At 32.0% G+C, this 18,224-nt stretch overlaps 2 protein-coding genes across 2 annotated transcripts; one reads left to right on the forward strand and one right to left on the reverse strand.

Annotated features, from left to right (window-relative positions):
• The first annotated feature begins 10,390 nt into the window (after positions 1-10,390).
• On the forward strand, positions 10,391-14,573 carry LOC132064857 (probable LRR receptor-like serine/threonine-protein kinase At4g37250). Its single transcript, XM_059458002.1, has 2 exons — positions 10,391-12,189; positions 13,666-14,573. Exons 1-2 carry the CDS (start codon positions 10,629-10,631, stop codon positions 14,331-14,333), a joined length of 2,229 nt encoding a protein of 742 aa, XP_059313985.1. The 5' UTR covers positions 10,391-10,628; the 3' UTR covers positions 14,334-14,573.
• Positions 14,574-15,669: 1,096 nt separating this feature from the next.
• On the reverse strand, positions 15,670-18,224 carry LOC132062192 (stress enhanced protein 1, chloroplastic). The gene is made up of 4 exons (XM_059454813.1): positions 18,179-18,224; positions 18,002-18,085; positions 16,504-16,682; positions 15,670-15,977 (listed from the first exon to the last, which is right to left on the reverse strand). Exons 1-4 carry the CDS (start codon positions 18,222-18,224, stop codon positions 15,873-15,875), a joined length of 414 nt encoding a protein of 137 aa, XP_059310796.1. The 3' UTR covers positions 15,670-15,872.

The following is an 18,224-nucleotide window of genomic DNA, read 5'->3' on the forward strand; positions in this document are numbered from 1 at the left end:
ATAAAGTTTTAGATACGACAAAACTACAATGTTATATTAATCGTATTTTGAACATAATATATGTATATATATTATATGCATAAAAATAGTGCAAACTAATAATGTCCAAAAAAAAAGTGCACCCCATAAAGGGTGGACCCCATACTAAACACTATCAAGCGATATATATAAAAAAAAAAAAAAAAAAAAAGTGAAACCCACCATCTCCAAACTCACGATAAAAAAAAGTGGACCCCATATTAACAAAATCAAGCAATATAAAAAAAAAAGTGAACCCCATATTAAAAAAAAAATAATGTCAAAAAAAAGTACGGACTTTGTATTCGTAGTAAACACTAATATAATAAAATAAAGTTTTAGATACTAAGTACAAACTACGAATGTTATATTAATCGTATTTTGAACATAGTGTGTGTGTGTGTGTATATATATATATATATATATATATATATATATATATATATATATATATATGCATAAAAATAGTGCAAATTAATAATGTCCAAAAAAAAAAAAATGCACCCCATATTAAAAAAATCAAACAATATTAGTATAATTTCCAAAGTATTTCGTTGAGTCAATAATGATGATCTACATGACACGGTATCAATCCATTAGTGGAGCAAATGAAATTGCTTTTCTTCAAAAAGGTTAGGTAGTCAAACCATACAATTTTTTTTTTTTTATATTAAGCGCTAGATCTAATCTAGCTATTAATTAAGATTGTATTCTTGCCATGTCATTTATTTGTTATGTTTACTAAAATAAATATACTTAAAATATTTATATTTTAAAATAAGATAGAATTTAATTACTTTTTTATTTTTATTCTTACTCCAATAAATGTGAAAGAGATTAATGTCGTAGAAAAATATATATCAAATGGAAATCAAATAATGAATAAGGTAAATTAGTCAAATCATAATTCTAATCGACGTTTTCTTAAAAAATCATGCAAAAGACAACATGACAAGTAAAATAAGCTAAACCGAGAATATTTACCAAAAATTAAAAAATAGTATTTCTTCGTTTAAATAGAAAATCAATTTCTACTTTGTTTTATTTTAAACATGTAAAATTAATTTAATAATTTAAATTAGAATTATCCAAATCAAAATTTGATAAAAAATAATAAGTATTTTACACTTTTAAATTAATCAAATTAAAATTAAAAGTATCAAGCGATGCTTAAATATTACTATTGTTTTATCTCAAAGAGAGAAAATAATTTCTTTTATAAACAAGTCTTCTCTTTTAAAAAATATTAATAAATTTGCCGATTTTGTAGTTCAAGTAGCAACCATTAATATAATAAAGTTTTAGATCATACGAGCACAAACTACAATGTTATATTAATCGAAAGCTTATATATATATATATATATATATATATATATATATATATATATATATAATCACCATTCAAAGACAACTATATACACATAGATGCACTATAATATAAAGTGTTGGGCCCGTGCGCAGCACGGGCATAGACCGCTAGTCTTTTTTATCATCACGAGATTCTATATTCCTTTATTTTATATTTTCTTAGGAGCCATTTGGACTTTGGACATGCAATTTGAATTTCTTAAGTTTCAATTTTTTTTATAAATATAAAAACCCTACAAGTTATGAAAATCATTAAAAAAAATTAAATTCTTATATAATCTTACCAAATGAGTAAATCAAGTTCATAATAAAATTAATACGCTACTAGAAAACCTTTCTAAAAAATACAATATCAATTGATCAAACTTTAATTCAATAAAAAGAAAAATTTAACATGAATAGTAATATAACTACTCTTTATGGTCGGTAGAATTTAATATGGTTGGTGGGAGTAATTAATTGTTGAAAATATTTTATCAACTTGCAGATTAATATTTAATACAAATGGTTAGTAAACATGATTGGTAAATATATCTACCAATTTATGGGTCTTTTTTTACAAAATATAAACGTATGGATCAAATTTTACATTTATATTTTTTGAAATCGTGATTTCAAATCCCAAATCATGCCTTTTTGGATGATTTGAGATTTCATCTCATGAGATGAAATCAGAGATGAAATCTCATGTCCAAACGCTGATTTCATCTCATGAGATGAAATCGCATGTCTAAACGTCTACTTATTAAATATTTTTATTTTTCACATATGATTCTAAAAAATAAAAATAACACATAATGTTTTTAAATTATAAAAAAATTATGTCACCAATTTTTTTCAATCTTTTAAAAGAAAAATTCAGGTCAAGGCAACAAATGGCCTACCGAAAACAACCTCTCTATCTTCACAAAATAAGGATAAATTCTGCGTACACACCACACTCACTTGTGAGGTTAGGTGTGTTAAGGCAACAGAAGAGCTAAAAAATTGATTGTTACACCTTGCATCCCGTTTTGTTTGATAGTTTGTTAAAATATAACAATGAAGTGTGTGTTTCTTGTATAGCATATAATTCTACTGAATAAACCACTATACTGGAAAGTTATTATTCTCTCTCCTTTATCTCGTTTTTGGTCACATGGAAACAGTGAACTGGATTTATCCTAATGTGAGAAATGAAACTCCCAATGTATGTTTAAAATTAAATTGTCTCAATTATATATCAGAAATTATAATTTTAAAACATTAATCTTCTTCTATATGAAATAGATAATCTGAAGATTTTGATACAAAGGGCCCCTAAGGGATTTTTGGCAGGTCCATAGTATATTATGATCCAAGGTAGGTCCATAAGAGGCATCAGCAAAATCTTTTTTTTTTTTTTCTTTTTTTGTGTGGATTGCCCTTCAAAAGTATTGGTCATTAAATTTTACCCGTCACCTAATACTTTAAGGTTCTGGATTCGAACTCTAGCTAGTAAAAAAAAAAAAAAAGAAATAATTTCCCAAGGCAGAAGTTTGAATTCGCAAGGCAGTGTTTTGCATGGCAAAATTTTGAATGGAAAACTCTACCTACAAGCAGAGATTTGGATTCGCAAAGCAGAATTTTACATCCAAAACTCTACCTCAGGCAGAATTTTGCCTGCAGATAGAGTTTTCCATTTAAAATTCTGTCTGAGGCTTAATTTTGCTACAAAACTCTATCTTGTGATTTTTTTTAACTGAGCGGGAGTTCGAACCTCAAACCTCATGATATTAAGCGACGGATAAAAATTAAAGACTACCAATTTGATGGGTAAAATTAAATACCACCGCCCCATAAGGACAATCTTGCGAATTGCCCCAGAACCATTAACTTCCACGGTCTAAAGGATAAATGGAGGCTCAGTATTCTCTTGCAGAATTATAGTTGATGCAACTTGTCAGTTTTGGGTCCGACCCATTGAGAAAAAAGTGAAACTTACACAAATAGCTATCTTTTAATAGCTCTAGCTAGTTATAGTTACAAGTTGAAGATTTATAATTCGTAGCTGCTTTTGGCTATATTTTAGTTGTATCTCGCATTTTTGAAATACAGTAAAATATAACGAAATACAGAGAAATACAAAACACGTTAGAGTAAATTTAGGCTCTATTTTTTGAACATATTTTTTTAAAAAAATTCTGAGAGAAAAAATAGGCTATATTTTTGGAACATAATATTCTTTTCCTTTTTAAATAGTAAGTCAAATTAAATCAACCATATTTCACACAAATCACTGAAGAGTAAAATCAGGCCCTATTTATGGAACAGTTTTTTTTTAAAAAAAAAAAAAATTATGAGATTCAATTTAAAACTTCCTATAAATCACGCATAACAGTTGTTCTTCCATAAAAGCTTACGAATCTCTCTCAACTTTTATCACAATCAAAACTTTTTAAATTTAAAAACAACTAAAGATCTAAAAACTTCCAAATACAGAAAAATATACACTGAAATATAATGAAATATGGTTTATTGTTTAAGAAATATAAAGTTGTAGTATGCGTATATACAATGGAATACAATGAAATATATCAGAAACTGTTTCATAAATTAAAAATACAAAATGCAGAAATACATTGAAATACAAAAGTCGTGAAAACAAAGTGTAGTAAAAATAGGCTCTATATTTGGAACATTCACTATATCTACATCAAAAAAAAGATAAATACATTAAAATACAGCGAAATAATATACTGAAATATACTGAAAATTAAATATACTGTTTGTTAATACACTGAAATATGCTGAAACATTTTATCAAACATTTGGTGGGCATGAAGTTCCACAACTCTCATCAATGGTGTTCTTATGGGAAAGAAGCGAGTTGTCTCAGGTTACTACAAAAAGGACGTTATTCGAAGATAAAGACTTTCAATTGGACTAGTTAATAAATCTTCACTCCGTCGTCTTTCACCGTTGTTAGAGCTCTTTTTTTACACTCCGTCGTTGACCATGGCTGCTGCTACTACTGTGGGATTCTTCTGATTTGTAAGAGAAAATGAGATCTAGGGTAGGTGATGAAACAAAAGCATATGAAGTTCAGATCTGAAGAACTAGAACCTTAAGTTTTTTTTCGAGTTTGGAGATAGAGATGGTAGTAATAGTGGTGGTGGTGTTGACGGCGGCGTGGGTGGTGGAGATAGAGAAGGGAGGGACGGCAAGTGAGGGAAGGAGAAGAGAGGCTGGAGATAGAGTAAGGGGAGGGAGAGAGGTGGTAGGAGGGAGGAGAGAGGAGAGAATTTTTTTTTTTTTAGGTTTGGAGAAGATGATAAATCTTAAATGTATATTTAAGGTTAAGAATAGAGGTACATGTATTTCAAAAGTTACTTGGATGAGTTATGAAATGTAATTTTAGAAAAATAAAGCTAAGAAAATTAAATAAAAAATAAGATAGTTATTATTCATAAATAAGTCTTACAAGTAGCTATGGCAAGTAAATTTTCCTTAAGAAAATATGGGCTAGATTGGTCTAAAAGTATGGTCCATCATGTTGAAATCCTCAGGTGAAGATTGACCAGAAATTTTCGCTGATTTTTTTTTTTTTTTGGGACAGCTGTTAAGTAATTATCATCATTTAGTTTCTCTTATACTTTATGGACTTTTTAAGTCATTGTCTAAAGATTTCTTTCAAGTAAATTAAAAATCTTATGAGAAAATATTAAAACACAGTAAAATATTTATGTAAGTTATTGAAAACATTAGATGTCGTCCGTAAGGTTGAGAAATATATGAGCAAACATTAATTAAACTGAGTCTAACACTGTCCGAAAGGATAATTCCAAGATGTACGTGCAACTTTTAAAATAGGGACCTAAAAAAAGGACAATTGCGTAAATCGTCCAATTTGACAGACGGATAGAAATAATGTATAAGAGTGTAAGTGCACATTGCAGAGAGAAAGTTGTAAAACTTCGAACTCCAAATGAGCTCAAGTTGATTTTGTACCAATACCTTTACCATTTTCATTTGGCAGTATCTTCTTGTGGTTTAGGTTTTGTAATTATTTGTGACATTTTCTATTTGCTTTTGGTCTGTCTTATTGCTTCCAAATAATGTAATATTTCTCCAAAGAATTGCATAAAAGTCAAACGTCAACATATACACCAAAGCTGGTTCATCAAATTAATGCTGACTCACAGATTTGTTCAAGTTGGGATAAATATATAATCCAATATCGAACGATTGGTCAAAAGCTCTACTGGCAACGGGGGAAATTAAATTATCTTAAGTTTCAATGAATACATAACTCCACAAATACCAAATAAAAAGTGAATGTGTTTAATTATATGGTCCATTTTTTTAATCATCCGGTATTCAGAATTTATTGATCCAACTAATTCGATTTACTTTTGGAGTTTGGTTAAGGATGAGAATATGTCATTCATATTTCCCAATACATAAATCGGTTATAATAGTCTGCTGGTTTATGTTTGAATTCAACTTCAAAAATGATTGTGTTACATATTGGACTCGTTATTCAGCAACCTTTCTTGGATATATAACTTGAATGAATTTCAATGCCTCACTAGATTACATAAGAATAACGTCTAACAAACCAAAATAAACCGTGAAAATGACCTAGTATGCCAAACAGAACGTTGCCATAACTAAGTCTACCCTGTCGTTAATTTAAGCTAAACATAGACTTTGAATCAAAATAAATAAATAAAAGTAACAGAAACATGCAGTTCATTGTCTTTCTCGGTTAAGTAATTGGTGGTACCGACCACCATAAAATAAGTCGAGCTTTTTTCCTGAGATATAATATGAAAGCAAGTCACAATCCGGAAGAGCTAAAAAGTCCATTTATCACGAATAAATAATAAGCATATACCAAAAATAAATACAAAGCTGCACACCAGCAGAAAAGAGGAGTATTAACTTTCCAGTTACCCTACTTCCAAAACGGTTCTAATTTGATTTAGATTTTAGTTTCTATGCTTTGGCCGTGACAATTTTTTTTACATTATTAGGTTATTCAAAAAATAATTACAAGTAACTCCCAATTATAATTGAGCTAGCAACCAGAAAGATAAGACAAGTAATATGCTGCAATAATTTAAAAGCACTTTAACTAAAAACCGAAATCAGCTAAAGCTGGGTAGAAGAATAGATATTTGGTATGTAAAACCAAATTGATGAATCCACAACTAGGCGAAGACTAACAAAATGTCAAACGGTTCAAATTTAATGTCCATTTTCTTTTTGGCTTCTAGTTAAATGAATTCAACTTCAAAAATGATTTGTTTTATATACTGGAGTCTTATTCAGCAACCTTTCTTGGATTAATAACTTGGAAGTATTTCAATGCATGCTTCACTAAATTACATAAGAATAACTTCTAACTGAAGGAATACGAGCATACTGCCTAATGAAGAAATAGCCGGGATCGAACTCGCATTTAAAATATAGACAACACATAATCAAAGATTTTAATCAAACATAAAATCGATACTTATCTCTTGAAGCGTGACCGCGGCTGCAACTCGAACCTTCAAGCACGAGCAAAAGTTGTCCACGTGTTCATCTTTCAGTTCCACAGTCTTCTGCTGTGTAACCCGAATAATACCAGAATTTGCGAAATTCGTATGGGCGAATTTCTATGAAAAAGTTGAAGAAACTTCTAAAACCCTCAGCCTCCTTATGGAATAAGATCCCTATATTATAACCATAGGTTTAGGGTTTTTACCCTTTTCCAAAACCTGTTGGGTCTTTATTTTCCACCAAGAAATAATATTCCATTTAATTCTTTATTATTCGGCACAAGAAAATTACAAAATTTAATTAACGAGGCTTCCTATTATGGAATTAAATCAAAAAATCAATTAATCCTACCATAATAAATTACGAATTATTCCACTAAAAATCGTAATCGCACTCCTCGAGTTCAATTTCGAAATCATACATTAAAACTTATTTAACTCCCCATGTTAAGATTACAGATACCAAACAATTAAATTAAATTACTGACAATTTAATTCATTGACTAATTGAATCCTTTATATTTCTGCTTAACTTACATCATGTGACGGATATAAAATCCACCTGCACGATTTTCACATGAGATTTATAAGCATCCATAAAGGGGTATCATCAATCTCAAAGTCGAGACATGGATTCTACCAACTAATTATTATTTCACAAATGTAATTAGCCATTATCCAATTTACCAGGAATACATAGACCCGTAATTGAGTCGTACCTTTTAATAAATTAAAATAATGAACAAATCACATTGATCATAATAATTATATCAAGATTAAGAGTATAAGTACATTTAATGAACTAGAGAATTTGTTTTATATATTCAGTACAAAAACACATCTCTACTTGCTCCGTTCAATACATACAAAATGTACTGGCACAAGAAGACGGAACTATACCGTTAGATACATTATATTAATCTTGTGCTACAATTATACCAATGCCTTTGTCCAAATTCCATTTTAGATTGTGAACATAAGCTTTATACTTATAAGAACCGATGATTTAATCTTTCGTGTATAAGCTAAACTCTATACACTAAATCATCTACTATATAAGTAAATGACACACATACTAGTACATGATCTATTTAACTCTTTATTAAAAATGAATAAATAATTGTTCTATAATAAATACTATATCCAAAGACATGATTAATAGTATATATCCTAACACTAACAAACCAAAGTAAACCGCGACACAGGTCAAATGCCAAGTAGAACATTACCACAACAAATTCTACTAAGGTAAGCATGGACTTTGAAAAAAGTATTAATAATAGTAATAGGACCATGTAGTTTAGTGTTTTTGTTGGTTAAGGAATTGGTGATTCTGGTTAATATAAGAAATAAGACAAACTTTTTAAAGTTGATTAGCCATTAGTCACTTGTATTATTAGCCTACTGTTTGAATTTCAAATGGTTTACTAGTAACTTCGATGCCATGTATTTTGACAAACTTTTGAAAGTACATTAGCCATTAGTCACTTGTTTTTTTGACCTATATTTGAAATTCAAATGGTTTACAAGTAATATAATGGCATATTTTATTTTAAGGTATGGTTTAAGATTGGATTTTAGTTGTTTTGGTATAATCAAAGTAGAGTAGTTGAGGATCAACACCAGAACCAATAATCCCTGTTGATAATACATAATTTACCCTTCTTCGCACCAGATTCACTTTGAGTGACATGACTTTAGTAATGGACCCATTTAATAATATGTCGGTGAATGTATGTCCTTTCAGATTAAACTCTCATTTTTAAAGGGCTTGATGTTAGTCAAAAAACAAAAGCAAGGGCCAATATGTACAAACTTTTACCACTCTACTAGTAACTTCCCACTTTTCATTCCTCCATTCGTTCTGCTGTTAACGGTTGATTAGAACACACGTGTAAATAAAGTTTTCCTCCGTGACTCTGTGTCATCTCATTAAAGCAAGTTGTAATAAATCAATCATTGCACTTCTGTAATATAATTTAGTAAGAAATTATATTATTTTACGGATTTAAGTTTTATCTCCGTATTCATATTCGATGATCAAGAAGAGAATGTGTAAACCCAATAAGCAGAATACAAACTTATTGCTTGAATGAATGACATACAAGTAACTGGATTTGCTATGCTTGTGCCCAATAGGACTTATGGGCAAAACAAGAGATTTTATTTTATCCTTAAGGATAAGGAAGTATAACTCATCCTCGGGGGAGATATTGGTATAGAGTAACTTAGGAGATATATATTTTTTTATAAAGAGAATTTAACATGTGACAGCAGATTGAAACTATTTTTTACCAAACTATAATTAATGTTTATTTAAAACCCTACCTATATTATCTAATAAATGAATAAATTGTATAATATTTTTGTAAGTACATAAATTTAAACTCCGACTCCATTAACATAGAAGGTACTTTTAGGATTTTTCGCTCTGAATTTCTGCAATATTAATCAGTAGTCAGTAAGTTTTCGGAGTAATTTTTATATTTTCTTTGATCAGAACAAAGGAAGTTAGGCCAAAAACAATTATGTAAAAGTACAAGGGCGGGTATGCAAAACAACTAGTATCTTATTCTATGTTCACTGACTAAGGTAAATATGAAAAGACGCTAGCAACGAGAAAATGGAGTGGGGGAAAAGTGGAAAGTCAATAGAGGTGGACCTTAATTACATTAGTTTTTTTGTTAACTGAGATGTCCAACTCATACATAATGTCCTTTAGCAAAAACACAAAGATACCCTCTCTGCTTTCTTTTTCTAAAATATAAAATACAATATGAGCACTCAAAGTTTTACTAGGAAGTAGTCTAATGATTTATCATATAATTCCCTAACTCCTTTACTAGAGGTATTAGACACTGGAGTGGAAATCGAAAAATAAATACTCCTGTAATTCATGGACTGCGTAAATGAATTTTTATGCAATCAATATAGTTAAATCTATCGTAAAAGGTTACTTTACCTATTTTCTAATTAATTAAATCCACTGATTATAGGTAATTACCTTTAACAATATAAAAAAGTGATCTGAGGTGTAATAAAGTCTACTGACAGCGTAAATGGATTTTTGAGACTATTGTGGAAGATTATCTGTCTCAAGGTACTAATTCCCTCAATTATAAATAGTTAGCTTTAATAATCTTTAAATCTGACTTCATAAAGAAAAAAGTTTTACACCGTTAGTCGACAAAAGTTAAACGCAGGAGTGCTAAAGTTCGGCCATGAAAATATAATTTACCCAACCGCTCAAATTTAGATGAGTTAATAACCCATTCATTAATCAATTCAATCCGTTTTGATCAGCTCAAATTTAACTCACTTCGTCTATTTGATACCCCTATATTGATTGGTCTATATTAATCCGTTCATTTATTAACTCGATCATTTTGACTCGCTTAAATTTAACTCTAACTCGCCTATCTCACAGCCCTAAGTTAAACTAGATACAGAGTGAGGACAAAAACAAGTACAATAGTGGCCATTCACTTTGTTTTCCCCATATGCTTACTCAAGTACCCTTTTACTACTGCTAGTCTACTACTATATCAATCAATATTATCATTCTGCAGCAGAGTGAACCAGAACACTTTTTTGCCTTACTGTTCTCCATCCCCTCGGCCTTTTTGGTCACCAAAACAACTTCTCTAGTAGTTGGTTTACCTCTTCCTCTTTCTCCGCTTTCTTCTTATGTATAGGAGTATTATGCAGTAATGATGAATAATCAGTTCAAAAAATGATGAGCCATTGGTCATTTGGAGTCTTTTTCTTCCTTCTTTTATCATGTCCTTCGTTTGGTCTCAACATAGATGGAACTCTCTTGTTGTCTTTCAAATACTCTATTCTTGATGACCCTTTATCAGTTCTTGATAATTGGGATTATAATGATGCAACCCCATGTTTATGGACTGGTGTAACTTGTGCACCTGACAAGTTTAGAGTCACAAGTTTAGTCCTCCCAAATTCTAAACTTCTTGGCTCTATTCCAGAACAATTAGGCTTCATTCAACACCTTCATACTATTGATCTTTCAAATAATATCTTGAATGGAACTCTTCCCATTTCACTTCTCAATGCTTCTGAACTACAAGTCCTAAATCTTTCTGTCAACGCATTTGCTGGAAATGTTCCAAAAAAGTTAACTTCTTTGCAGAATTTAAAAGTTGTTTCTTTGAGGAACAACTTATTTTCTGGCACAGTACCAAGTGGATTTCAGTTTGTTGAAGTTCTTGATCTTTCTTCTAACTTGTTAAATGGAACATTACCTGATGAATTTGGTGGTGATAGTTTGAAATACTTGAACCTTTCTTCAAACAAGCTATCAGGTTTAGTGTCACCACAATTTGCCAAGAAAATCCCAGTAAATGCAACAATTGATCTTTCTTTCAACAACCTAACAGGTGAAATCCCAGAATCAAATGCCTTACTAAACCAGAAAACAGAGTTTTTTCAAGGAAATACAGATCTTTGTGGCAAACCATTAAAGAAACTGTGCACAATCCCTTCAACACTTTCATCTCCACCTAATATCTCCACTGATAATCCACCAGCAATTGCAGCCATTCCAAAAGAAATTAACTCAACCCCAGTTCAAGATTCAAATGGAACAACAGAAAGTTCAGCTCAAGATCAAAAACAACATGGGCTTAAACCCGGAACCATAGTTGGAATCATAGTTGGTGATTTGGCTGGTGTTGGAGTTCTTGCTATTGTCTTTCTTTATGTCTACAAATTGAAGAAGAAAAAAGCAAATGAAGACAACAAAGACCAAAAATACAACAAAACTCCACAACCAGAAGTAGTAGTAGTTGTAAAAGAAAAAGATACTACAACTACTAGTACTACAAGAAGTTCAAGTTTTCCTAGTTGGCCATGCTTGACCATAATCCAAGGTGAAGAAATTTCAGATACTGATGACAGCAAAAACCAAGAAAGTGAAGACCAAGTTGAGTATGAAACAGAACAGAAAAATGAGAAAAACAGGAAATTAGTGATGGTGGATGGTGAAACAGAATTAGAGCTAGAGAATTTATTGAAAGCTTCAGCTTATGTGTTGGGGTCAAGTGGACCTAGCATAGTTTACAAAGCTGTGTTAGAAGATGGGACTGCATTTGCTGTTAGGAGAATTGGAGAAAGTGGTGTGGAAAAATTGAAGGAATTTGAGCGACAAGTTAAAGTCATTAACAAGCTAAGGCATCCAAATCTTGTTCGTATTAGAGGGTTCTATTGGGGAGATGATGAGAAATTGGTCATCTATGATTATGTTACTAATGGAAGCTTAGCCAATGTTGGTTACAGTAAGTTATTTTTCCTTCATTTCTTCATTAAATTACTTCAAATCTTAGGAAATTTCTTTGAGTTTATGGGAGTGTTTATTTTCCGGGAAATATTTCCAGGAAAATGTTTTTTTCAAAAAAGGAAGTCATTTTCTAGCATTTAGTTTCTAATATTTATATGAAAAAACAAAAAGTGACTTCTCTCACTTTCAGTGAAAGTCATTTTCTTGTAATTATCTCACTTTAACTTCATATCTTTTTTTAACTAACACTAAGACATTAGTACTTAAAATTTCATTATCAATCTTTAATAAATAAGCTTATTTGAAAATATTTACTACTCTTCAGCCAAACACAAAAAAATATTTTTCAGAAAACAAGTAACTTTCCAAATAATATTTTCAGAAAAATGTCTTCCGTCGTGCCAAACACATCTTTCTTATCATGGCTATTGAAAGTTGAGTAATTATCCCATGTTTCATTCATAAAAAGGCTGAATACGATGTTAAGTTCTTCTTTGTGAGAGAAATTTGTTCTTGTTTGGTCAAAACAGAATCCAGTCAATCATAGCTATAGTTTTGATAATTCTTTTCTGATCCTTATCATAATTACCCCCAAATATTCTAATTGTCGCTGGTATATTGGCAGCGACATTCCCTGATTTGTCCGTTAACATAAACATTATTAAATCCTTTAATTTAGAGGTAGTAATAAATACTGTATTAAGTACTGTCTTTGTCATTGGAAAAACAGAGTATTTTAGTTTTAGTGTACATTTTCTATACATAGGCATGGATTTTTGTTACTGATTTTGCAGACTATACTTCATGTGGTTGTGTTTGAGGCTTCCAATGGTCCTCCATGTGACCTTGTCATAGTCCGTGAAAGTCCTCCCCACCCCTAAACTATACCAGAAGACATATAATACGCCAAAAACATGTGAACCCTTCTCCTAAATATTATATAGAATCTTTGAAAAACACTTTCTTTCATGAGAAAGAATATACTTACTATCTTTGGGATCTGATCCTATACCGCTGCTCAAGACTTTAGTGGATCGACTCTATTAACAAAAATAGATATATATTACTTATTACTATTAAAATATAGACACTCGTGTTAGCTGATTTTAAGATGTATATGACACCAACAACATATTGTCATGTACTAAGTTTAATTTATGAAAATGTGACATTTTTAAAGTATTTGTTCGTTTTTATTTTAAAAATTTTCTGGGTGCATTGATGTAGAGGGGAGTCAATGGATCTATATTGGCCCAAGGGTGATCAATTGAATATTCTCCGCAGAAAATTACACTATGCATAAGTGCATTTTAAGTGTTCGATTTCCAATTATGATATTTTAGTTTTTTTTTTAATCCCCTTTTCTGCAATCCCCGGAGGAGTGGGGAAATTAGTCCTGCATTGAGAAAGTAATGTAAACATATCACACTTAAGCTTATGAGAATTTACTAAACATTATTGTTAAAATTTTCAGGAAAAGTTGGTTCCTCTCCTTACCATTTATCATATGAGGTCAGGTTCAAGATAGCAAAAGGAATTGCAAGAGGATTGACCTACATCCACGAGAAGAGACACGTGCATGGCAATATAAAACCTAGCAACGTTCTCTTAACACCAGACATGGAGCCTATAATAAGTGACCTTGGACTCCATGGGCTAATGCATGGTAAAAATAGCTGCAAACCGGACAATTCGGCCCGGCATTTTGGTAGTAAGCGGTCCACGTCCTCTCGGGACGGTTTACATGATCAACCGGTTCATGGCAGCCCTTGCATTGCCCCGGCCGGGTTCGTGGGGTGTACATCCCCATACCACGCGCCCGAGTCGCTGCAGAGCGTCAAGCCTAGCCCTAAATGGGATGTTTACTCATTTGGGATTGTGTTGCTTGAGCTTCTAACCGGGAAAGTATTCTCGGACAGGGAGTTAAGCCAGTGGACCACCGGTTCAGTTGTGGATGACAAGAACCGGGTTTTGAGGATGGCTGATGTGGCAATTCGGGCTGATGTGGAGAGCAGGGAAGAGACCACGGTGTCATTGTTTAAGTTAGGGTTTAGTTGTGCATCATTGAATCCACAAAAAAGGCCTACAATGAAATATGCCCTTCATGTGCTTGACAAAGTACCAGGCTATTCACATTACTAATCATTATGTTGGGACCAGGAAAAGCTATAAAGTGTTAGTTGGGGTGTATAAAGGGCTGTAGCTCTCTTTAATTTGTTCTTCTTTTGACTTGGAAAGATTTTGTTAGATAAAGAGGAGGAGAACCGTTGTTGTAATTGAGAAAGTGTGTGTAAGTTTGACGAATTGATCAAGAATGTATTTATTTGTGTTTAACTTCTAAACATTGATAGCGATAATACTTTACCCCAACAGTAACTAAAAGCTACTATCAACAATGAGTAGAATTAGCGTACCAAAAACAAAAATATGGTAGACTTAGTAAGGTGGACTAGGAAATAAGACAAATAACTTTTTACAACCAAGGGACAAATGTAGATTTCTTTTTCTATGAGAACTTAGTAACTTCGATCTAAATCCTATATTTATCTTATAAAACTACTAAATATGTATGAATTTTTTCCACATAAAAAAAGATAGAAACCATTAATGTAGAAACCAATAACTCAGAAGGACTTGTTTCGAATCCAACTACAAATACTGAATCTTTCTGATTTACAATAGGTTAAATTGCACTAAATAAATAAATCATTTATTTATGTATGCTTTTTATCGCGACAGACCCTGGTTTTTTCTTGTGAGATTTCTTTGTTGTTATTGAGAGGGGCCAAAAAAAAAAAAGGGTTCCATAGATTGAGCTGTTGGAATATTGCCTAAGAGGTGCATTAATTTACTTTAGCGGTCAAAAAGATGGGTTCATCAATTCACTACTTGTGTAATCAAGGCTCCACCGTAGCCTTTTTTCCTTTCCACAAATTAAAATATTTTATCTGTATTTTATCTTCTCATACTTTGCGGAGTATAAAAGATAGAGGACATAAATTCCTTGCAAAACAGAGGAACCGAAATGCAATACTCCATGCAATGTCACTTTTTCTCCCAAAAGTGCGCGGAAAAGCACTTTTCTCTTTGGAAGAAAAAAAAAAAAAACTTTTTATTCTTTTCTAAAAACTTTTTAAAAAAGCTAACAAAACAAAGAACCCATACACTTGTTTCTAATGACATTCGATATGAGAGTTTTTCTTTATTAAATAATGGTAATGCCTAGGTTAGCTAGTATACATCGACCATTCCGTAGGTATCACGTACCTGCTACCTATGACAATTTTGCGCACCAAAGCTTGGAGACAAAAGAAGAAAACACTTTTTTTTGTCCATTCGATATGAAAATTTAGTTGAATAACAGCAACTGTTGATGGTCTATCTCGGCATGAACTATAGCAGCTACTCCTCCTGCTAATACCAGTTTTGTTTTCCTCCAACCATTTCAACATGTCAGTAGAAGTAGGAACATGTAATATTAGCAAAAGCCAGTTTATAATGTTCGATTGAATGACCACTTGAACATTGGTAGCAGACACAAATTCTTACAAGGCTAAAGGAAGGGAAAATTCTGCAGTAAATAAATTTTCTATCGACAAATTGACAATATTCGTTTAGATGAATAAGGATGCATCAATATCACTCTTTAGATACATAAAACAAGAAGAGGAAAAGAAATAATTAGTTCTTTGACGCAGACTGGAAGATGAAGACGGCTGTAAGAATGCCCACCAATGCAGTGACTGCCAATGCTACTGTGGGTAAGGGCCCCGAGACCCCGAAATTCTGAAAAAAAACAGAATAAGTTTAATTACTAATTCATGATGTTGCTCAAACAGTTATATGATGGTTAAGATCATAATGTTTATGCTGGAAGAATGAGAAAGAAGACAGATAATATACGAACTGCTGACCAGTAAACATCACAACACAAAAGCAGAACCTCAAATCTATTTGAGGTCTGCTGAACTCAGTTACTATAGCAATGGTGTTTGCCTATACTTAAATTGTTTCAATGTTCACAACATAACAGTTTAATGCCTGTACAAGCACAAGGGGGCTTTTTTCTTTTTTTTTTCCTTTTTACGCTTGGATGAACAAAACTAGAAACAATTTCAAGAGGTCTATCAAAGTTTATGTTAAGTGCTTCCAACCGACAGATATCTGATTTTAGGATAAAGTTGTAATCTGTTAAGAGCTGATATATCAAAAGTACATGTATGACTTAACCCTTTCCGCTGCAAGAATTGTTATAGATCCAATCCGTGATACAATATACGCACTAATAAAGAGATGAGGATAAGTGCCCTACCTCCAGAAGTCCTTTGCCTGTGGCTATTTCTACAGTAATAGCAGCTGCAAAACCAACCATGGCAGATCGACCAAGCCATACGTCCAAATTACTTTCATTGGTACTCTGCCCGCATCGTATGGAAACTGATGCTGCTCTACTTGGTACAGCTTTTATCTGAGAAAAACTGTTCCTGCTCACTGTAAATTCAGAGGATCAGTTTCTAGCTACTAGCACTGGGACTTGCAAATTTAAAATATACACTAAATGGCTCCAAATTTGCATAGCACGCCTAAACCGCTCCCACAACCCACACCACCACTCCAAAAAATATAGAAGTAAAGAAAAAAATACAAGCATTAGGCTCGGATACCAAGAAGAAGACAACCTACATTCTTCCAAATGTGGTATTAAGTTGTAACTAATTTAAATAAATATTGACGCCAAAATTTTATTGATCAAAGCTGGAGAGGTCTCTCTAATTAAATGGTTCAGTAGCTTCTCATATGATGGAACATGGTACGAACGATTTTCACGGGAACTGGTCCACTCTCTACCTTAAGAATGTTCTCTACGAATTTCATCCAAACGAAAAGGGAATGAAGGGAGAAAAAGTGAGGGTTTTCTCTAAAAACATCGGAATGTAAAGATATCAGAGTTGCTCACCCACACAAGAATCATGTCACAGGTATATGTTTACCGATTAACTATTCTTTTGCACATAATTGTGAGGAGTCATAAGTTCTCAATCTTCAGCTCATGATAGGATTTGTGTTAGATTTTTTTAACATCTATAATTAATGAAATCCCTTACATGCTAAGCCCAAAATCCATTTCGAGTTCTTTTGGAAGCACATGAATTCATAAATAGTCATCATAACAGAGGTAGCTCCAATGGCAATGGGGAAATATACATCTATACAAAGACTGAATGCAAATCAGGTAAAAGTAGATGCTGCGTACTCTTCGGCTATTCATTTCAAAAGCTAGCATCTAGTACTTCCCTGAAGCTTTATTTTCGGATGAAGTACTTCATTCAAGCTTTATTTCTCACAAATAATTAAGTAAAGGATAAATTCATCTTCAATACTTGGATAGAAATAGTTGAATGATTTTATTGTACTAAAAGAAACAAAAGTGGTTAGCAATTCCCAAAACTTGGATGACCATCCTGGGAATTAACTCCAGGTACGAGCCTAAAAAGTATAGAATCTAACAATGACAAAAATGCTTAATGAAAGCTAATTTAGTACAACTTGCATAGTTCAATTTCCAGCACTTTCAGCAGCCACAATTAGAATAAAACAAGAGGAGCAAAAAGAGCAAATATGATATTCTTATTAGAAACTAGTTGAAGCATAAAACACAATATGAAAATCATAAACCTAAACTTGTAACCGATGCAACAAGCAAAAAAGCATAGCCATTCAGTCCTTAAAAGCTTAGGACAAGTTTGAAATTCTGTCCAGCTATACAATGAACAAATTGATTAATTAACAAAAAGAGGAAGTGGGCTTACAGAGGGGAGAACCAGTTGCAAAAACACTCCCAAATTGAGCACGAGTTGAGCCACTAATAGAATAAACGCTTACTGGGTTTGACACTGCAAAAAACAATTAGCACATGTAAGTTACTATTTGTTATTTCTTGTGGTTTTAGAAACAAAAAGGGAAGAAATTGCTAGTAATAGAATTACCTCGAATTGAAGTGCAGAGAGAGCTTGAAATTTGAACTACAGCCAT

The sequence above is a fragment of the Lycium ferocissimum genome, chromosome 7 (genome assembly GCF_029784015.1).
Source record: "Lycium ferocissimum isolate CSIRO_LF1 chromosome 7, AGI_CSIRO_Lferr_CH_V1, whole genome shotgun sequence".
NCBI lineage: Eukaryota > Viridiplantae > Streptophyta > Magnoliopsida > Solanales > Solanaceae > Lycium > Lycium ferocissimum.